The sequence below is a fragment of the Carassius gibelio genome, chromosome B7 (assembly GCF_023724105.1).
Source record: "Carassius gibelio isolate Cgi1373 ecotype wild population from Czech Republic chromosome B7, carGib1.2-hapl.c, whole genome shotgun sequence".
Taxonomy (NCBI): Eukaryota; Metazoa; Chordata; class Actinopteri; order Cypriniformes; family Cyprinidae; genus Carassius; species Carassius gibelio.
Window position 1 is genome coordinate 2667817 of NC_068402.1, and position 23994 is coordinate 2691810.

At 37.1% G+C, this 23994-nt stretch overlaps 1 protein-coding gene across 1 annotated transcript; it reads right to left on the reverse strand.

Annotated features, from left to right (window-relative positions):
* Window positions 1–10422: 10422 nt before the first annotated feature.
* On the reverse strand, window positions 10423–16437 carry LOC127961824 (fucolectin-7-like). The gene is made up of 8 exons (XM_052561097.1): window positions 16401–16437; window positions 16071–16106; window positions 13143–13401; window positions 12525–12670; window positions 11551–11830; window positions 11319–11458; window positions 10881–10951; window positions 10423–10799 (listed from the first exon to the last, which is right to left on the reverse strand). Exons 1-7 carry the CDS (start codon window positions 16435–16437, stop codon window positions 10911–10913), a joined length of 939 nt encoding a protein of 312 aa, XP_052417057.1. The 3' UTR covers window positions 10423–10799; window positions 10881–10910.
* Window positions 16438–23994: the final 7557 nt, after the last annotated feature.

Genomic DNA, 23994 nt, shown 5'->3' on the forward strand with positions numbered 1-23994 from the left:
TGAGTGATTGGTTCAGGTTGGTGGTCATGTTTGGAGGGAGTGTTTGGCTCCAGTTGTTGGTCATGTTGGGATAGAGTGTTTGGGTCAGGCTGGTTGTATTTGCCACTTATAGAGGAAAGTCTTAACTTCTGGTATGCCTATTTTGTGGTCTTGCACTCAAACTTTATTTGCACTTATCCTTATGTGTATAAACACAATGTTCGGTCATTAACTCTAGATGTGCAAGCCGATAGGTCTAAACTGAGTCTGATATAATCACATTGTTATTCACAATGCAGCTGATTGGTTTTAGTTGCATCAGCAGCCCTTGAGCTCCCTGCTCAACATTCAAATACTTGTGTATTTGCTGTACCAGTTTTCAGTACCAGTTTTCAGCATGCTTCAGAAACCATTCACCATTATATGTGCAGCAGCAGTATTTCTTACATGCTCACAGCAGCATGCAACGTAGCAGATCTGTTACGGCAAGACAGAATTAACTTTGCCATATATTACCATGCTAATTTCTCTGAGAGTTATCATGACATAATGTCTCAGTTACGTACGTAACCCTCATTCCTTGGAGGAAACAGAGATGTTATGTAATGACGACATATCAGGATTGTCCACTAGCCAATTCTCAATGGCGTTTTCTCTTAAACTCAGGGATGATTGGGCTCCCAAGTGAGACCACCTCCCGATATGTCTTCACAACATAACTCGTAGTGACCGACAGATAGGGAACGATTTTCTGATACAGCTGAGGTTCCCTCTAAAAATAATGTGACTGTCCCTTGGTGATAAATGGTTGTAAACAAAAGGTGTGATAACATCATTTATGTTTGCTCTAAAACAGTGGTTCCCAACCACATTCCTGGAGGCCCCCCAACACTGCACATTTTGCATCTCTCCTTTGTCTAACACAACCATGTCCAGTCTTGGAGTCTGTACTAATGAGCTGACGAACTGAATCAGGTGTGTTTGATTAAGGAGACATGGAAAACATGCAGTGTTGGGGGGCCTCCAGGAACGTGGTTGGGAACCACTGCTCTAAAATCATCAAAGTTCTTTCAAAGCGAGAACTTATAAAATGATCATCTTGAATGCAATGTAAGTTGCACTGGATAAAAAAAAAAAAAAAAATGTTCTATTCTGTCATCAACAATGACAAATATTGTTTTTATTCTGAAGTTTGGTTATATGATATTCTTTTGGTTTCATGTAAATGTATTTGACCTTTTCAGGACCTTTTCAGCTTTACATTATGTGTTGGTACTGGTACTTTGCATGTGGGTTAGAATGTTATTTTATTCAAGTTATGTAAACACACACACACACACACACATGCTTGCTGTAGCTAATTGTAGCTCCGTGTAGCTGTTTTTTTCTCCTCTAGAATCTTTATCTTACTATCACTCTCTGTTTTTTTAAGTGATAAAATATAACTTAATTCGCACCATATTTCTGATATTATCGATCAGTCTTATCAGATTAATTTTGATAGTTCACTTTTATTTTATATCCATGACTGCAGTACACCTGCATTGCATTAGCACTCGCTAGCTTGTCATTAGTGTTTACATTCAAACCTATCTCTGTTTCCTTTTCTCCCCTCCTCTCTCTCGCTCCAATTTTTAACAAGTTCATCAAACAACTGTGGTAAGATTATTTCATAAAGCGCGGTGAGTAATGGCTTCGCCTGCTATCGTTATTTGCACCTCTTGCCACATGTACAGTTTATCTATCTCTGTCGCTGATGAGGGATTCACATGTGATAAATGCAGGGAAATAGTTAGGCTGACAGAGAAAATTTCAGAATTAAAGACACACATCCAAACTTTAATTGAGAACAGTAAGAATGTTAGGGCTCTAGATACGGCTTTGGAGGCGTCTTGCTCAGGGATTCCTGTACATTGTTCGGTTCCGGAAACAGAGCCCCTGCAGCAGGGCAACTGGGTGACGGTGAGGCAGCGTAGTCGTGGGTCAAAACACCGCTCTTCTGTTCCGATCAAAACATTAAACAGTGATGCACCCACTGAGAAACCTGATGAAAGTGCTCTAGTTATTGGTGATTCCATTGTACGGAACGTGAATATAGAGACACCAGCCACCATAGTCAAATGTTTACCGGGAGCCAGAGCGCCTGACATCTTGGCAAATTTAAAAGTGCTGGCTAATGCTAAACATAAATAGAGTAAGATTGTTATTCACACCGGACATCGCCAGTCGGAGATCACTAAAAATAACATTAAAGAGGTGTGTGAACTTGCAAGAAGTGCCCGGTGAAACACACCAATTTGAAAAACTAATGGAAGGCATAGTCGATATAAAAAACTGGATGATGAGTAATTTCTTACTGCTAAATTCTGAAAAAAAAAAACGAAGAGTTATTTATAGGACCTAAAAACTCTGCATGTAATAACCTAGAACACTGTCTAAGACTTGATGGTTGCTCTGTCAATTCTTCGTCATCAGTTAGGAACCTAGGTGTGCTATTTGATCACAATATATCCTAAGAAACACACGTTTCTAGCATTTGTAAAACTGCATTTTTCCATCTCAAAACTATATCAAAATAGAGCCTATGCTCTCAATGTCAAATTCAGGAATGTTAATCCATGCATTTATGACCTCAAGGTTAGATTATTGTAATGCTTTATTGAGTGGTTGTTCTGCACGCTTAGAAAACAAATTACAGCAGCAGGTGCAAAATGCAGCAGCAAAAGTTCTTACTAGAACCAGGAAGTATGACCATATTATCCTGGTACTGTCAACACTGCACTGGCTCCCTATCAAACATTTTATAGATTTTAAAATATTGCTTATTACTTATAAAGCCCTGAATGGTTTAGAACCTCAGTATTTGATCTCTTTTTACATTATAATCCTCTACGTCCACTACGTTCTCAAAAATAATACCTAGAATATCAAAATCAACTGCGGGCGGCAGATCTTTTCCTATTTGGCGCTTAAACATTGGAATTACCTATAACATTGTTCGGGAGACAGACACACTCTTGCAGTTTAAATCTAGATTAAAGACCCATCTCTTTAACCTGGTTTACACATAACATACTAATATGCTTTTAATATCCAAATCCGTTAAAGGATTTTTAGGCTGCATTAATTAGGTAAACCGGAACCGGGAACACTTCACATAACACCCGATGTACTTGCTACATCATTAGAAGAATGTAATCTACGCTAATATTAGTCTGTTTCTCTCTTATTCCGAGGTCACCGTAGCCACCTGTATAAAGATCAGAGGGTCACTGCAGTCACCCGGATCCAGTACGTATCCAGACCAGATGGTGGATCAGCACCTAGAAAGGACCTCTACATCCCTGAAAGACAGCGGAGACCAGGACAACTAGATCCCCAGATACAGATCCCCTGTAAAGACCTTGTCTCAGAGGAGCACCAGGACAAGACCACAGGAAACAGATGATTCTTCTGCACAATCTGACTTTGCTGCAGCCTGGAATTGAACTACTGGTTTCGTCTGGTCAGAGGAGAACTGGCCCCCAGCTGAGCCTGGTTTCTCCCAAGGTTTTTTTCTCCATTCTGTCACCGATGGAGTTTCGGTTCCTTGCCGCTGTCGCCTCTGTCTTGCTTAGTTGGGGTCACTTCATCTACAGCGATATCATTGACTTGACACTATTTAAACTGAACAGAGATGACATCACTGAATTCAATGATGAACTGTCTTTAACTATCACTTTGCATTATCGACACACTGTTTTCCTAATGAATGTTGTTCAGTTGCTTTGACGCAATGTATTTTGTTTAAAGCGCTATATAAATAAAGGTGACGCCTTCACTTGACACACACACACACGCACACGCACACACACACACACACACACACACACACACATTTATATATATATATATATATATATATATATATATATATATATTTATATGTATATATATATATATATATATATATATATATATATATATATATATATATATATATATATATATAGCCGAGTGGGATTTTACTCTTTAACTCCCCCTGGTGGTGAACAGGAATAATTTGCTCTAGTTATGAGAGCAATATACATGAGTCGGCGAGCAGAGATGTATAAAGTACCAGAGACCCAGACTTAAAAGTAAAAGTACAAGTGCTCTATCAAAAAAAGTGACTTGAGTAGAAGTTGAAGTGCTCTTTAAGCACCACACTTAAGTAGAAGTACTAAAGTATTCAAAATGTTTTGTACTTAAGTATTGCAAGTAGTCTATTTTAAAATTTACTACTCAAGTACTGAAAGTAAAAGTACAAGTACTGTGTTATGTAGTTATTAAAGAAAGTAGTCAAAAGTTTGAACATATTGTTTTTATTATTTCAAATGATTAACCTAAAGGACAATCACACTTCCTTTGACTGTAACTTTTTGTAAACAAAAACAGATTTAAGGGTTAGTTCGCCCAATTTGCAAAATTATGTCATTAATAACTTACCCTCATGTTGTTTCAAACCCGTAAGACCTCCGTTTATTTTTGGAACACAGTTTAAGATATTTTAGATTTAGTCCGAGAGCTCTCAGTCCCTCCATTGAAGCTATATTTACGGTCTACTGTCCATGTCCAGAAAGGTAAGAAAAACCTCATGTGACATCAGAGGGTCAGTTAGAATTTTTTGAAGCATCGAAAATACATTTTGGTCCAAAAATAAAAAAAAAACTACAACTTTATTCAGCATTGTCTTATCTTCTGTGTCTGTTGTAAGACAGTTCAAAACAAAGCAGTTTGTGATATCCGGTTCGCAAACGAATCACTCAATGTAACAGGATCTTTTTGAAACAGTTCACCAAATCGAACTGAATCGTTTTAAACGGTTCGCGTCTCCAATACGCATTAATCCACAAATGTCTTAAGCTGTTGACTTATTTAATGTGGCTGACACTCCCTCTGAGATAAAACAAACCAATATCTTATGATATGTTATGAGCCCAGGTAAACCAAAGGCTTGCAGTCATCGCCAATGACGCCATTATGTCGAGCACAAAAGAACTGGTGAACTATTTTCTTCAACCTTTTCATTGAATCGAACTGTCAGAAAGAACTACTGATGCAACCGGTTCTTGACTCGTGAACGAGTCATTATCTGGCTCGGCTCGGTGTTCATCTCTCTCTTCACAGGAGTTCAGTCAGCACTCTTCTTAATCGCTTGATTCACTCAATGATGTGTCATCTCATCAAACCTGCAGTTCTGGCAATGGTAATGTGGGTTTGTAATGGAATGATTCGTAACATTTTTATAATTGTAACGAGTAATGATGCAGCACATAAAAAATATTGGAGTAAAAGTATTAAACTCATTGAAAATATGTACTGAAGTAAAAGTGGAAGTAGGAGAAAAAAAATTATACTCTAGTAAAGTACAGATACCGCCTTTTAGTACTTAAGTACAGTAGTGAAGTAGTTACACTTCGTTACTATACATCTCTGTCGGCAAGGGGGAAAACACAGCGAACATCATGTGTATTTGAATGACAAAAATGCACATGTTGAGCGCTCATTCAAAGAGACGTGTAGAAAATGTTTTAGTCTCTTTTAGCGTTAATATTCATATACACTAGTCCACATCGATATTCGATTAATTGTACAGCCATACTGTAGATGTATTCATTCAAAAATAGCCACATTCTGTGACATTCTGCTTTATATTGCCAGGTCCATTTGTGACTGGATTCCGCAGTTCTATCCATGTAATTTTGCAAACACAGACGGGGTGAATTTATGAATGAAAGTGTAAAGTTCAGACACAAAACCAAGTTGTTACGTATTCTCATGCTTTTTTAACTGGGTATACAAAAATCCTTGGCCTTTTCTAGTGGGAATACGGCGTATAATGTAGACTACAGCTCTTAGCAGACGTGTTTTCAGGCGAGTTAAAGTTCGACACAAGGCTAACGTTACATAGTTTTGCTTCAGCTAGAATGATAAGGCTAATTATATATGGATGCCACTTTCTGAGACAACCTTAAACGGTTTTGATAACGTTAATAATGAATACAATGTTAACATAGCCTACTGTGATGATATTCCGACTACACACAGACACATGCTTAGTCTTGGGATTCCACAACTTCCCTTGATCATCCTCACAATTTATTGCTTGTAGCCATTTTGTCAACCTTTCCGGTTCTGTTTGTTTATTAGGAAAGATGTAGAACTTTAATTAATAATTTGTTAGTTTATTGGAGGTACAGAAAACGACACAGCAACTGTCCCATGTATTTCAATTGGCTCCAAGGCAATGTTTTCCCCCACAAGGGCTAAATTCACATCACGTGACATTTCTTCATGTATATAGCATTTGTATTTTGTTGATTATATTTGAGCCCAGAGATTTGCTGGTAAACTATTTCACAAACCTTTACCAGCAGTTATATATATGTTAATTGCCCCAGGTATTGGGTGTTTTCTTTTTCTTTTCTTTTTTTTTTTTTTATGGGATTTATAATTTTTGTAGTACTTTAGGTCTCCCTGAGGATGCCGGGAAAGAGGGTACTTGGGCCACCCATCTTTTTAGTGGAAGGTTAAACACGCTGGAGTGTGAGTTTTATAATGTCTTTTGGTGTGGAACACTATTGTGGTTGCAGTGATTGCTCATTGGGTGAGCTAGGGGATTCTTTCTTTTCTGTCAGTGTCCTTGGCCATCCGGGTTTCCCCTGCAGTTTTGATATTTATTTTTATGTTTTTCCCTTGTTAATTAACAATACCTTCTATTCTATGTGAAATATGGGTTGCACTTTATTTTACAGTATGTGTACTTATAGTGTACTAACAGTGTATTTATCTAAGAAAGTTCTGGTAATGCAAGGTTACTACACGGGGTAGGGTTAGGTTTAGGGGTAGGTTCAGGGTTAGTACCTAGTTATTACATAGTTATTTTAATTACTATAATAAGTACATATTATGTACATGAGGAACAGGACTGTAAAATAAAGTGCTACCGAAATATGTATGTGGGTAATTAAGAGGTAACTGTCTGGAAGGTATTTATCAGTGAATTGTTTTTAAGAACATGGAATAAAAATAGGTTTTAATTGATAGAACTGTCTCAGTCCTCTCTGGGTAGAACGAACCTGTAAAAGTTTAAATATCTTTGGGTGAAAGTCGAGGTGGCGTAGTTGGCTACCTTAATAGTTTCTTTGAGATTTTGCTTAAAGTGAACTTTGTTCATTGTGGTTATTAGTTTCTGTCCGCCTTACCATCCCGTCACATATATTATTACGAGTGAACCATTGTGTTCACTATATAGGATTTGTTTGTTTACATACATAACTTTTTTTTACATCCCCATATATCCAGTGGAGTCCAGAAGTCTCAGAATCTTATTTAAACCTCAAAATAAATGTTTGCAGGTGTAAAAGTAAACAACTAAACACACAATAGCAGTTTTCCAAAGTCTTCAGGATTTATTTAGCACCAGCCTCATAAAAAATTACAGTACACAAGAGTGAACTGGGCCAAAATACAGAAAAAAAGTTAAACATTCAGTATGATGGATATATTATTTTAAGATGTATGTATCATGTCATCGCCAAAATTAAAGTATATACCTCTTTGCATTTACAGTGACATTACAGTACGTTTACATCCAACCTTTAGAAAATACACCTGAAAACTAATACCATATGAATCATGTGTAACATGATTCCGTATTGTTCAAGATACGCAAATCCTTGGCGTAAATGTGTTATTCAAAGCAGTTAAGGCATTAGATTTCATGCATAGTGATAGAGACACCTGGTGACTAAGGCTAATGATAGCTAGTCATATTTTTTTCTATGTAAAACATTCCATATGAGAGAAAACAACTTTTGAAAATAGGGAAAGTTTTTAAAGAAATAAAAGAGTTATAGGGGAAAAAAAATTTGAGGAGAAAACGGGTTTAAAGCTAGATTGAGCTGAAGAATTATTTGTAGAAAACTGCTGTCATCAGCACCTTTAGCTTCAGCCAGTCCCAGTCACTCCAGACCACCATATTTAACTCTCTACTAAACGTTTTTCTTATGCCCATGATAAATATATATATATATATATATATGATTTCATTCAATTAAAAGTTTATGAGAAGTATCAAAGAACAGTCTGATAAGGTGTGGGTGTCACTATAAAGTCCGATTTGACTGTGATTTGACAAATCTGTTCTGAAACATTTGCATGTTCAGTTTTTCTTTTTATTGCCTCAGAGCAATGTTGTGCGATATGAGGTAATGAAGCAGGGGTCCATGGCTCCCATTCCTAACTGGGATACCCATTGACAAAACATACAGGTAAAAAAAAAAAAAAGGAAGATGCAAGGCTCCTGAGTGTACTGGAATACCCAAAGTGAGCCTCTGTTTCACAGCAGAGAAGAAGTGCTTCTTGAAGTTTAACACAGAGTAAAATCTCATTCCATGATATGTCACGACACTCTACATCAGGGCTGCAACTCTAACCAAACACATCAGAACCAGCTAATGAATGTCTTTTAAGATCACTAGAAAGCTACAGGCAGCTGTGTTTAATTAGGAATGGAGTTAAACTCTGGAGGACTGTGGCCCTCCAGGACCGAAGTTTCCCAGCCCTGCTATATCTGTATCAAATCATGCAATATATCAATGTGTTTTTCCCTTTTTACTTAATGATTTCTTGATTTGTGATTTTGTATTATCTTGTGATATGTGATTGGAATTATTTTTATTTAATTATTATTATTACATATGAATCTTGTCTAGTTGAATCGCATTTAACTTAAAATTAAAGCTGCAATAGGTAACTTTTGTAAAAATATATTTTTTTACATATTTGTTAAACCTGTCATTATGTCCTGACAGTAGAATATGAGACAGATAATCTGTGAAAAAAATCAAGCTCCTCTGGCTCCTCCCAGTGTCCTATTGCCATTTGCAGAAAGTCATCCGCTCCCGGTTAAAAACATCCAAACAGGGGTCCGGTCCGTAACTTTGTTTGTGTCCAAAATGTAGAAAAATGTATATAATAAGCAATACACCATGAATCCATTTTCCAAACCGTGTTTTTAGCTTGTCCTGAATCACTAGGGTGCACCTATAATAAGTGTTTATATTCAGACTATTTTAGATTGCTTCGGGGATACCGCGGCGGAGTAACCCAGTACCTTTGTGATTCTTCATAGACATAAACAGAGAGAAGTAGTTCCGGCTACGATGTTCTTCCGCAAGACGCAAGCACTTCTGTTTATTAACCGCTAGAGCGTCAAAAGTTACTGACTGCAGCTTTACGTGGACATATAGATATATACAGGGCCTAAATTTAACTTTTTGCCACATCTGCCAATGGCCGATGACATCATAATATATATATATATATATATATATATATATATATATATATATATATATATATATATATATATATATATAATTATAATTTTTTTTGTATGTATTTATGTATACAAATACAAGTGTTCATGATCTCCCACACAACTCTCTTTACTGTACACACAAAATTTTACTTTTTGCATTTCTAGTACAACCCTCTTTGCCACATGCACTGGAAAATGTATTACAGTGAAAGTTACATTTTCATATGAAAATGGCATCATGATTTTTCTTATAAAGTTAATATGTGTTTACTTTTTTACAGGAGGAAACAGCTGAGGTGGGATGAGGATTAAATGCCAGGGGTGGTTCTAGACCACAGTAACTTAAGGAGCCAGACAGGAGCCAATTGAAGTCTGCCGCCATTTTCATATGAAATTTCATGAGGACTGAGGCGATCACCCCCCTAAAAAGGGCCTAAGGACACCCATGTCAGGGTGGTTAACTTTTATTTTCGAAAGGAAAAATTGTGAAAAAAGGACTGAAAATTCCTATACGTTTGTTGGAACATTTTAAACCGGACTGCCAAACAAAGGGTCAGCTCGGCACTGGAGTTTTACGAAGATTGCTTCTGAAAAAGGGATCGTCATCAGCGCTTCTTTGCGCAAACATCCAGACTCCAGACAAAGTAAGCATCACGCGTCATATTTTGTTTTGCTTCTTTGCTCTCTGTAAGGCTAATGTTGCTAAAGTTACCATCGTCCATGCCTGTTTTCACCAACGTTGCCTTCACATGCTACCAGAATAATTATGAATAGAAATGTGCTAGTTAAAAATTGCATTTGGAAGCAATGTGTGGTCAGTAACACGGTCACCACCAGTTAAACCGTAACACCATTATGCCCTTCAGTATGAGCTCTTGATGCTCCGCACTCTTCTGAAAAAAGAAATAGGAAGTAGCAGATCATTTTCATTTAAAGGGACAAACACAAAAACAGTGTGTTTTAGCTCATATCCTAAAAGTGGCAATTTCAACAAGCTTTAAAAAAATGATCCGTAGGATATTTTGAGATAAAACTTAACATACACATGGGGGACATCAGAGAACAATAAAAAAAAAAAGTATCAATGCATTCTATGACACATTTAAGAACTATATTTATTTTATGGACTAAGTCCTCTGACACTTTATGAAGTTATATTAGGTCACACCTAATATTACACCTACACCTGATACAAGTTGATTCATATTTTCCGTCAGTGAAATTAACACTGGATGGACTTTACAATGTAGCACTAATTCCTGAAGATCCAATCATTTTACATTTTCACATACAAATTTATTGTGGTCATCAAAGCAAATTACCAAATAAATGCATATTTCTTTGAATAATTTACTTCAAAATCAATATTCCTTCTCTGTTTTACAGTGTTTGTAGGAAAACATTGACTTGGCACAGCTTCCTTCAACATCAGTTCCTTTTAGTGCGGTTGAGACCCTCGTTCCACCAGGGCTGACTGAAGCAGAAATGAGCAGATTTTATTAAACTGGAATCAATGTGATTTGATTTCAGATTTCTGTATGTTTCCCTCTCTCACCGGTGACAGGAGCTGGAGGTTCACACAGACTCAAACTTCATCTTCACAAGATTCTTCCTGGACAGAAGGATCTGAAAGGGCACATGAGGGTGAACATAAAAAGGAAAATAAAATTCTAAATGCAAATAAAAAAAAAAAAAAAAAAATGCATCATGACTACAGTATCTGGAGCAATTTGATCCAAATGCATCTGTCACTTAAGATTGAACATATGCATTGAGAGTTTGTGTAGTGATCCTCAAAAAAAAAAAAAAAAAAAAACTATAAGTATGGACATGGTTTGGTGCCATACACAAATGCATTTATGTAGTAAAGGATTGGAATCTGTGAGAGCATGCAACATATTTCAAATGTTCATAAACCATACATTGCAAATTTCAACTGTTGTAAAGCAATTTCCTAAAGTATTAAATCTATTAAATATTAGTTTGATCACACCTTCTTCATAGACCTCCACCTCACACAGAGTAAGACACTTTGAATATCCAGGAATGAACAGATTCACGTATCGACCCTCCATATCATTACAGGTGTAGGTGGAGGAAACACCAGCCGGAATGCTAGAGATCACAGCACATCTAAAGAGAGATGGAGAAAACCTCATTAAGACTTCTAGACTTTCTTCATATGTGTTTTTCATGGATATTAAGTCACTGCAAAAGAGTCTCACATGGGATTGCTGTTGCCGTTGTTCTCCAAAGAGTTTCCGATGCGAATCTGTGCTCCGTTTATTCGTTCTGTAGAGTTGTCTAGTCTGTTTGTGATGATGACTCTATTAACTCGGTGCACAGAACTCAGATCCACTCTCCACCATGGGTTAGTCTGAATATTGGTTGAGGAACACGATGATGATGGCTGGATGAAACCTGGATTGTAGTCAATGGCCTGTTCTGCAGACCACAGTCCATAGGTTGATGACTGTGTAACGGTTCTTCCTGTTGCCAAATTACCTGGAAGATGTCATAGTGTCAAGAAATGGGTTTTAATCAGTGCATTTTATTTTTATATCATCACTAACGGCAGCTGCAGTGACATGTTGACTTTACCATTTGGTGATTGGCTCTAATTTAGAAGCAGTTTTGCCAGATTGGAAATGCCTACCATACGTATCGTATCAGAAAGTCAAGATTCTTGTATTTGGATGAAAATTATTGTATATGAGTCAATCATACAGAAATACAGCTATTTATCTAAACCAGCAACTTTTTGACACCACCTGCAAATTACAACAGTAGATAAGGAAGCATACCGTGGATGCCAGTGGTGCAATAAAATACAATAAAACCCTTGTCAGTGACTCTGACTGGACGCGCGAGATATCCCCAACAGTAAACTGATGAATCGTTTTATTAAAGTTATTTTTAACACTCGCTTTGCCAGTGTAGAAACTTCAGCTGTTTTTGTCAGAGATTGTAACATGTCGTGTTTCTGGAGATGCGTGTTTTGAATGAGAAATGAATCGGGACAGTATTTTCAGTGTTTAGCAACTTAAATTATGCCCTGCTACTCGCATATATATCTTCTCTTTAATCCAGTTCTGGGCCACTTCAGGACCGTCATTCTTTGCGGCACTTGGGCCGAGGAAAAGTGATTGTTTGGCCCGGATCTGGGCCAGAAGACATTTGCTTTGTGGCTCTGAATTACCTGGAAAAATCACATAGACTTCCACTTCACAGAGAGTCAGAATCTTTGAAGTTCCAGGAATATTCACAGTAACGTAACGTCCCTTCATCCCACCACACGAGTAGCTGTAGGTAGCTCCTGCTGGAATAGAAGAAACTACAGCACATCTGGAGAAAGATGAAAGAGTGAGTAGCTCCTGTGTTTGTTGCTCAATGTATGATTATATAAATGTTTTTAATACAACACAACACAATGCATATTTTATAATTTCTTCCAACTTAGATTATGTAACATACATGAGAATTAGCAGTTTTGAAGTTTTGTTTATTTAGCATCTGCACAAATGTGCAATTATTTGTCATGACAATTAAGTGTTGTTATTACACATGGATAATAATTTCAGCGTGTTTAATCCTTTTTTAATGTGTGAAAAACGGGTTAACTGAATGTGGTAACATTCATATATATATATATATATATATATATATATATATATATATATATATATATATATATATATATATATATATATATATATAGTGTGTGTGTGTGTGTGTGTGTGTTTGTAGTTTAATAGTTGTATAAGATCACATATGCATGTATGTATAAAGTTACTGTCCAACTGGCCAGAAGACTCACACAGGGTTTCTGAAAAGATCTGAAGAATTGTTTCCAACCCGAATCTCTGACCCGTTTATCCTGTAACTACAGCAGTCGTGTCTGTTAGTGATGGTCACTCTGTTCACACTGTACGTCTTCATCAGGTCCAGCTTCCACCACGGGTCACTCTGTACATCTGTATGAGTGCAGGTGGAGTTTTTCCCATCCAGAGCGTTTGAGGGATACCAGTTGTAGGCCTGTGTCGATTGATTGGCTTTGCCCCATGTTGCTATGTTCACTGGAATATGTTGAAGGGGGAAAAAATGTATAACTATTACAATTATTTCTATTTTGACTGGAACTTAACATGTAATCTAAACAAATCACAAGCTTCTGCTTTAATATAATTATTATTATTATAAAAAGCATGAAAGCCGAACTTCTGAAAGTTGAGTTTGGTGGTTTAATTGAATGAAGCCGGTTCAGACCACATGATTTTAGCCAGATTTTGGCACAATCTGATTGACTCAGAGTGCATGCGGATTAGTAAATGACAATGGTCGCAGGGATGCAAGATTAAATCATCTAATATAGTATAATGTGTCATAGTGGACGACAACCGATGTCTGGAACACTTCGCAACATCGCCACAGAAAGACTATAATGTGTTTGTTGCTTTTTTCATGGCAAATTCAGTCACATGTGTAACATATTTGTAAGGATGAAAGAACCTGAGATACTTTGATCTCCCGGGAAAAAGAGAATACAGACATACACGGGCATCTTCAAGACCTCCTTCCCTTCTGGCCATTTGTTTCATTTGAAATCCCTTCACCCATTCTTCCTTCTACTCAGTCTGCTCAAAATGATTACATGAAAATGTCAATGCAAGTGAACGAACACTCATGTCTAGTATCATTTGAAATGTCTCAGTGCAACAGGTTCAATGGTCTCAATCTCACAAAAGTAGATTAGAAGATAACACAGATTCGAAGAGTCAGGAGATATCTTGAATACTGTGATGGGAGTGTCCTTTCCTAGGGTCCTCCATGTGGATTACCCTCTATTCTCTTTGTGTTGTAAAACCACCCAGGCTTGGAACCTGAGTTAATGCAAATTCCAATGGTTAGTTCCTGTCTTCATCTCGGGGGATGTTTGTCTTGGTCTGAGGTATTTAAACGATTGCAGCAAGTTGATCAGGGTGATTTCTGTAGCCAGAAAGCCCGTAGTGTGTTGTGTGTCTCTTCACTTCATACTATGTATTTTCTAAGGTCAGGTATGCATATTTTACTTTTAGATTCCTCTTTGATAATTTGATGTTTTGTATTGATATGCTTTGATGTGTTTCAATTGGATATGTAATTGGCAGAATACATATTTACTTGACTGATAATAAATTGTTACATTTGATTTTGTTCTGTTTTACTCTGTAATTATGGACTAATAGATTATGTTGAATCCATGAGCACCCGAATGAACAAGGTAATATGAACTAAAGAGTTTAACTAGAATAATCAAATGTCGGAAAACATTTAAACTCTTATTTAAACTTTTATATTTTTTAAAACAATTTTAAACTAGAAACTACAAACTGAAAACCTTCAAACTTCACGTTTTTAAAACCTTTTTCAAACTTCCTGTTCTGGATTTCTCAAGCCAACTTCAAAGTTTGCCTTGACAATTTATCTATTTATTATTATTATTATTATTATTATTATTATTATTATTATTATTATTTAAAATCTAGCTTATTGTTTTGTTCCTCTTCCCAAAGTCTCACTCTGATGTTGTGCTCTTTTTGTTTTTTTTGTAGTTTCATTGACTGTTTCTCGTTACTGCTTTCTCAAAGATTTTAAAAGTGTATTAAATAAATTCAAAGTGGATGATCTTGAGATTCATTGAGATGCAGTTAGGCGGGTGGATCTTCAATACTGCATAATTACTTCCAGGTGGTAATCAGTCAACATCTGCAGAACTCAATCTGCATGATTTTTATTTATTTGTTTATGCACTATGCTTTTCACATCATGCTGCACAGTCACACACCTTTTGGTTATTTCTCTGTTGACTTGGATAGTAAAATATGTTTACATGAATACCTATTATACTTTTTCAAACTGGCATCAATCATTTTAGAGATAATAATGATAAACCGTATCCGACTAGTTTAGTAGTTTTATACTGCAAGTGTTTTTTTTTTTTTTTTTTTTTTTTTTTTAAGTGAACTTTACATCATACTTTAAGTATACTACTATATCTCTATTTAGGTTTTAATGTGTATATATTTTGTTGTATGAATATCTTAACATACGAAACATCCAAAGAAAGAAACAATAACAAAATATTTTATTCTAGCTTCATGCACTATTTTTTAAACACGTTAATGTTTTTTTTTTTCATAAAAAAATAAAGAAATAACATTTTGAACAAAAAGCTGAACAAAGACTATGATTTGGATTTAGAATGATAATCAAAACGTAGATGGAGTCGATCAACACCCCAAAGCTTGACTGTAATTATTACCTCTTCATCTGTTATTTTAATCCATAACGTTACAGTTTTGGTGCAGTAGTATCTGGTGTTTCTTGTTTCTTCTTCACTTGCATTTTTTTTGGAAATTATGTACAAACGATGTATACGAGCGCCCTTTACCGTATATTAATGAAAACATGGATTATATACTTCAAATATATTTACAATTTTTGTAAGTATGATTCAAGTATACTTACATTGTAAGCTCATTTCCAAGACGTACATAAAAAGTAAACTAAAAGCATACTTTCTTATTTTAGTTTAAATACTAATAACTAGTGCTAGTAATAATAACACACTTGAATAAACTTCCTTTTCGTAAGGGTAGTCCTGCTGGGCTATTTATGTCCATGAGTTTTCATCATGTGACGTGTGTTCACAGCAGCACAAATTCACTAAAAAAAGATATGGTAGGTTTTCATTTTCAAATCTCACCTTCAGTTCCTCCCTTCGTTTGAACTGAGAAAAACCCTTGAAATGAGAAAGACAGAATAATGCTCAGTATTTAGCAACCTACACAGATTTTTCTCATGAGTAAAAACCTACATGTACACTTAAAAAAGCAGTTTAAGAAATTCTGTATGATCTCTAAAATAATGTATTGATGTCTTACACAATTTAGCTCCTCATATAAAAGTATAATGTTTAATGGTATTTAGATAACATTAAACTGATAACAACACATTCAATTTGAATTATGTTCTGCTGTTAAGTGTTTCTCTGTCTGAAAGAAAAAGCTGAAAATAGATTGTATATATCACTTACCCAGTAAAAACAACAGACTCTTGAAGACAACTCTCATGTTCATTTCATGTGGTTTGTGATGATTTCTGCCTGCATTTGGGAATGTTTTAATGAGAGCTTTTCCTGGAAGACGCAAATTAGTTCAACTTTATTTGGTAGTCACATGATCATGTTTCTCCGCCCACTTTTCTCCCTGACTGGAGCTAGAAAAACTGAAGTGAATGAGGACTGAAGCTGTCAAGATCCAATAAACAAAACAAAACATTTGGTAACACTTAATGTTGATGGTCCCTTTTAAACATTCTGTTGAGAGTTACTCTTATTAGAGTATCAGTAACCTATATGCTTAATATCTGACCCAACTGACATTCTGACTATTATTCATTTTGCAAGTTCCCCAACACTGTCTGCATCTGGTCTGACATGAGAAGATCTGATCCTAGAAGACACAAGACTATCTTTAAAATCAGGACTTCACATAGCAATGTAGTAAATCTTTGCCACTCTTTTCCATTTGCATCTACATCTACTGCTGTTCACTTTTTAGTATGTCACCTGTTTTTTCCATTCACTGCATTTTTGCAGACTATGTAAATGTAAATGTAAATATTTCCAAATTGTTTTTTCAGAAGAGCATGAGCGTTTGAGGAAGTGCACTATGACTGCGTCTGTACCAGCATCAGTTATTTTGCCTATGTAAATAATGTATATATCAACCTTTTTTTTTTCTTGGAAAGTTGTTCAGAAAATCACAGTTGATGAAGACAAATAAAATGTGATATTCTGATGGAGCTAAAAGGACCAGTGAGTGTCTGCAATCAGACCGACCAATTTGTTTTTTGCTTTTTTTTTTTTTTTGGATGTCAAACTTGTTTGTTTGTTAGTTAGTTTGTTTTTAAAGTGCAAGTTTTAATTTTTGTGTATTTTAATTATATTAATGTTCAAAAGATACAATTTCCATATGTTTGACCAAAGCAAAATCAATAGCAGAATAATATAGTTTTTTTAAGGTTGAATATTTAAGCCTTCAGTATAGCTGTAACGATAAGATGTCTGTTGGTATTAAACAATTGTATTAAATGTCACACAACCTGTTCATGTTGGATCTGTGTAATTTAACTTCTACAGAGTATCAGAAATGTCCTGTGAAATCTGTCCAGCATTAATAGTTGTTCCATCACGATCACAGATTTGTCAGTCTGTTAGTCTAAGGGTGTAGGTTGACTAGTACCTGTTTTGTCTGCCGCTTACTAATTGCTTGTAACAAAAAAAGTTTAGTTTACTTAGTCTTTTGCCGTACAACTAGCTAACATAAGCGATAGACAGAAATCAGAAGCTCCCAGATGGCGTGACTTCTGCTCCTTTCATTCACGAGCCTTCAGTTTGACCTATCCTGACTGTAGATTTGCAGTAACAGAAACCTCATCGTAATTTACTAGTCAAAACGATTTCAGGAGAGTTCAGGATCAAATATAACATTTTGTTTGTCTGGTAAAAATGTCTCATGCAAAAAGCAAAAAATAAATAAAAAATGTAAAAGCACAATTCAAAGCCAATTCAGAAAAGATAATGCAATATTATTTGTGAAAATGTAACTACTATACTGAATGACATATCATAGACTTCTTTAAGCTAGTGTTTGTGTATTTCATTTCATTCTGTAACCTACTTTTTTCTACAGATCTGTGTGTACTAGTGTTAAATGCTACTGTTTATGACAGCATTGATAACGTTTCTGACAGATAATGTCATGATATGTTTTCCATTTGCCTCGCTGACTATGCTATCCTTTAAGTTTAAGTCAGTTTTATTGCCGGCGATGCAGTGTTGCCAGATATGGCTATTAAACCAAACACAAACCTGATAAATAAATACAAATAAAACCTAATTATTTCAAATCTTTTGCAATTAAGATAAGATAAAGATATTGCTGACCCTAAACTGCAACTTCCTACTTTATTAATTTTCTAAAGTGTCAAATTAAGTGAAACAGACAAGTCCAAAAACGCTTTTAATAGCTGGATCTTGAGGCTGCTCGTGCAACATCAAGATTAGTTCAGTCCGCCAGCGTCTCAAAGCTCAGATAAGTGTGAAGTCGCAAGAACAGACCTCACTTGTTCTCACATGCCACACATGCACTTTTGTGCGTACTTCTATGTACTGCATTACACTGGTATGACAGCTGATATAAAGAGTATCCTCTGAAGCAAATAGGTGCCGTCTTAAATGAGAGTCCAAAAATGAACTCGTATTTTGGCTGAAAGCAACATTAAGTAAAAAATGTCTTAATGGTGGATTTGTTTCTTACAAACACACAGTTTTGGTTTCTCAAGACGTTAATTGGAGTCAACTGGAGTGGTGTGGATTATTGTGTTGTTTAATGTTTTGACATGTTGGGATATAGTTGTGGTTCTCTCTTTCGTGTGGTAGGCAGGATTGGTGACTGGAGCGTTGTATTTAAACGCTGTTTGGGCAGTCCGCCAGACTCACCGATGCTGTTTATTTGTGTTATCTATTGGTTTTGTTGACATTCTTCACTCGTTTATTGACAATCATTACTGACCAACATGTTTGACTACTGATGCTTGATGTAGTGTCATTGCATTTACTGTAGTTCTCACACAGTTTTAAGGAGGCGCTGTAGACCCACTTCAGATTAGCATGTGGTTGTTGTCATACTTAAACATTCTGTCTATTTGATTGGTACATAAACAGTAGATTTTGTACAGGGTGATTTTCTGATTGACCACAGCTACTTTACAGTGATCTGACATTTATGCATATTACGTCTTTCTCTCATTTCTATAAGAATTTCTTTGGTGGCCCTAACTACTATGTACTTACATAAAACAGTAAGTACAATGTACTTATTGTGTTCATATTGTATTGTAAAACACTTTTGCTGCTATTGAGGTGGGATAGGGGTAAGGTTAGGGAGAGGGTTGGAGGTGTGGGTAAGTTTAAGGGTGGGTTAAGGTGTAAAGTATGGGTCAACAGTATAATTAAAAATGTAATTACAGAAAATTAAATACAGATGTAATAACATGTCGTTTTTTTTTTAAATATAAGTACAATTTAAAAACATGTATGTACACAATAAGTGCATTGTACTAAATTATTAATTAAAATGTAAGTACATAGTAGTTAAGGCCACTTAATATAAAGTGGGTTCTTTTTTTTTTTCTCTCTCTCCAGCTATGTTTCCATCCACCTATTTGTATGCAAATTTTGCAATATTGCATGATAAAATGCTGTATAGAAATGCCAGATGGGAATCAATTATAAAAATGTGCATACAATCTCCACAATTGTGTAGGATACACTTTTTATCCAATAAGGAAAAAAAAAAATGTTCATAAACTATGCAGGAAGCACTTTCACTGAATACATTATTATGGTGGATTCTTCTACTTTTCTAAGTGATATTTAGTGCCAGTTTATCATTAAGTGACATCTTTGTTCTCTTGAACTCTTTGGATTTATGCTTTATTCTTAAATGTTTTATGCAATATTCCAGTTTTGCACGTAAGTTAAATTTGAATCTTTGGATGGAAACCTAACTACTGTCTGGTCGGCCAAACCAGCTCTGGAGTTAAACAGCATCTTTACACCTGATCTTTTTAAAACAGGACCTACACATCAAACATTAGCATTATCATTTGAGTTTGTGTTCATTAAAAGTATTAGTGCTTCTTACCGTGACTAGTAATGTGATATATTTGTTAGTTGATTTTATAAAACAAACACTACAGATACCTCTTCCAAAAACATCCATCTCACAGAGAGTGATTCAAAGTCAAAGTCAAAGTCACCTTTATTTATATAGCACTTTAAACAAAATACATTGTGTCAAAGCACTGAACAACATTCATTTGGAAAACAGTGTGTCAATAATGCAAAGCGAAAGTTAAAGACAGTGCATCATTGAATTCAGTGATGTCATCTCCGTTCAGTTAAATAGTGTCTGTGCATTTATTTGCAATCAAGTCAATGATATCACTGTAGATGAAGTGACCCCAACTAAACAAGCCAGAGGCGACAGCGGCAAGGAACCAAAACTCCATCGGTGACAGAATGGAGAAAAAAACCTTGGGAGAAAACAGGCTCAGTTGGGGGCCAGTTCTCCTCTGACCAGACGAAACCAGTAGTTCAATTCCAGGCTGCAGCAAAGTCAGATTGTGCAGAAGAATCATCTGTTTCCTGTGGTCTTGTCCTGGAGCAAGTACATCGGGTGTTATGTGAAGTATTCCCGGTTCCGGTTTACCTAATTAATGCAGCCTAAAAATCCTTTAACGGATTTGGATATTAAAAGCATATTAGTATGTTATGTGTAAGCCAGGTTAAAGATTCAGATTCAAGATTCAAGATTTTTATTCGTCACATACAAAATTCGATATAGCATATATAACCAGCAGTGAAATGTGAGTCAGGTCCTCTCCATGGACAGTGCAATTAAAGAAAACAACACAGATGAAAATATACATAAATAAAGCTATGTAAGAATGAAATAAAAGTAAACAATAAAAACATAAGAATAAAATATAAAAAATGTATATTGTAGAATTAAATATAGAACGCAAAATAATGTGCATGAATGTAAACTGTAGTCTTAAATATTAAGATGTACAGGGATGTACAATGTGCATATATGCATTTTACTGTAGTCTTAAATATTAAGATACCCAGGAATGTACAAGAAGCAAATGTGCAAAACAGGTTGACACTGTCAGTGTGTCAATGTGAGGTAGTGAATAAAGTGAAAATGATAAAGTGAACATTAAGTGGAGGCATGAGGATGTTAAGAAGCTGGTTTAGAGTTTAAGAGCCTGATGGCCTGGGGGAAAAAAACTCCTGAGTCTCTCAGTTTTTGCCATCAGGCTACGGAAGCGCTTACCAGATGGCAGCAAAGTGAAAATATGATTACTGGGGTGGATGGAGTCTTTGATGATTTTTGCAGCTCTACTTCTGCAGCGTTTGAGGTAGATGTCCTGCAGAGAGGGGAGAGCAGACCCTGAGATGCGCTCAGCTAAGCGCACAACTCTCTGCAGGGCTTTGCAGTCTTGACTGGAGCTGTTCCCAAACCACACTGAGATACACTGAGTCAATACACTTTCTATAGCCCCAGAATAGAAAGTTTTCAGGATTGCTGGTGAGACCCTGAATTTCCTCAGCTGTCACAGATGGTACAGTCTTTGTCTGGCTTTATTAACCTGTGTTTGAATGTGAGTAGTCCAAGTCAGGTCCTCCGAGATGTTTACACCAAGGTACTTGAAGCTGCTCACCCTCTCCACAGCGGCCCCGCTGATCATAAGAGGAGTATAGGGCTGCTGCTGTCTCTTCCTGAAGTCCAAAATCAGTTCTTTAGTTTTGCTCACATTCAGAGAGAGACAGTTGTCCTGGCACCATGATGTCAATTTCTCTACCTCATCCAAGTATGCGGTCTCATTATTGTTGTGAATGAGGCCCAGAACCACAGTGTCATCAGCAAATTTGATAATGGATGTGGAGCTGTGCGAAGACACGCAGTCATGTGTGTAGAGAGAGTAGAGCAGGGGACTCAGGACACAGCCCTGTGGGGCTCCTACGTTCAGGGTGATGGAGCTGGAGGTGTACTGGCCTAGTTTCACCACTTGAGGTCTGCCGGTGAGGAAATCAAGGATCCAGTCGCAGAGTGAAGAATTCAGTCCGCGGTCTATGAGTTTGGAAGCTAGCTTTATGGGGACTATAGTATTAAAAGCTGAGCTATAGTCAATAAATAGCAGCCTTACATAGTTCCTGTTATTGCTGTCGATGTGTGTGAGAGAAGAGTGCAGGATGTGAGAGATGGCATCATCTGTGGATCTGTTTGGGCGATAAGCAAACTGAAGAGGGTCCAAAGTATCCGGGATGGAGGAGCAGATGACATTTTTAACCAGTCCCTCAAAGACCTTCATGACTATTGATGTGAGGGCAACTGGGCGATAGTCATTCAGACAAGAGGGTTTATTGTTTTTAGGCACAGGGATGATGACCGATTTTTTGAATGAGGTGGGAACCACCGATGTAGCAAGAGACTCGTTAAAAATGGATGTAAACAAACCAGCCAGCTGATCAGCGCAGGACAACAGAACACGGCCAGAAATCCCATCAGGTCCAGCTGCTTTCCTTACATTCACTCGCTTTAGTGCCCTCCGAACCTCGTCCTCCGACATGGTGATCACATGATGATCGCTGATCTGACTGCTGCTTCCTGACGCGCTGATCGGCAGACTCGCACTGCTTAGATTGCTTTCAAAGCGGCCGTAGAAAGTGTTTAGCTCGTCAGCCAGCGACGGATCTGCTCTCACCTCTGCAGAGGATTTATTTCCAAAGTCACAGATGGTCCTTATTCCTTGCCACATGCGTCGGGAGTCATTTAGCTGGAAATGTGACTCTATGCGTTCCCTGTATCTGTGTTTGGCAGCTCTTACCGCGCGTCGGAGAGCATAGCACGATGCTTTGTACTCGCTCATGTTTCCTGATAGAAGACCGCCGTTGTAAGCAGCAGTGCGTTTGTTTACTGCTGCACGGATTGATCTGTCCACCCATGGTTTCTGATTTGAGAATGTCCTTATAGTTATTGTATCTGTAGCTTGTTCGGCTAGCGTGTTTACGAAGCTTAACGCTACATCCGTGAACTCGCTGACGTCAGATGAACTTGCGTGAAACATGTCCCAGTCTACGTCATCAAGAGCCGCCTGTAATGTTGCTTCTGATTGGTTGGACCATCGCGTCACCACCCTCTGCACCGGGGGATCTTGAACGAGCCGTTGTTTATTTTCCGGTGTGAGGAAAATGGCGGCATGGTCCGATTTGCCGAAAGCCGGTAGTGAGCGTGCTTTGTAGGCATTCTTAAACTGAGTGTAGCAATGATCCAGTTTATTCGGTCCTCTGGTTGGACAGGATACATGTTGATAAAAATTAGGCATAACTTGCCTGAGTTTGGCTTTGTTAAAGTCCCCAGCAATGATAATAGCAGCGTCAGGATGTTTGTTGATGTTGCCGCTGAGCGCGTCGTGAAGCTCAGACAAAGCCAAGCCAGTGTCTGATTGTGGAGGGATGTAAACAGCAGTTATGATGATCGATGAAAACTCCCGAGGCAGATAGAATGGGTGGCAAATAATGGATAAATGTTCCAGATGAGGCGAGCAGGAGCGCGACAGAGTGGAGATATTCCTGGGGTCACACCATTTCTTGTTAATCATGAAACAAACTCCTCCGCCTTTGGATTTGCCGGCCTCGGCTGTCCTGTCCATCTGGCCGCGATGGGTTGGAGGATAAAGTGTCCTGAAACAGGTCAGTGAAGCGGTGTCCAATGTCCAAAAGTGTTTCCTTTTCATATATGATCAGTGCAGAGGTAATGTGTGTAAAAAGAGAAAGCAAAAGTAGGTAAAAAAATAAATAAAAACATAATCTAAGTGGAGCGACCTGGACGGCGACCGGACACGGCAGCGCCATCTTGATAATGTGATGGGTCTTTAATCTAGATTTAAACTGCAAGAGTGTGTCTGCCTCCCGAACAATGTTAGGTAGGTTATTCCAGAGTTTAGGCGCCAAATAGGAAAAGGATCTGCCGCCCGCAGCTGATTTTGATATT

Bases quoted from the DNA above. Each gene is read 5' to 3' on its own strand.
- LOC127961824 (XM_052561097.1), bottom strand. From the start codon at position 16,437: ATGAGAGTTGTCTTCAAGAGTCTGTTGTTTTTACTGG. The intron at 11,831-12,524 runs GTAATTCAGAGC...GACATCTTCCAG, and splicing joins AGTCTATGTGATTTTTCCAG to GTAATTTGGCAACAGGAAGA. The intron at 10,952-11,318 runs GTGTGATCAAAC...GTGCCCTTTCAG, and splicing joins GGTGGAGGTCTATGAAGAAG to ATCCTTCTGTCCAGGAAGAA.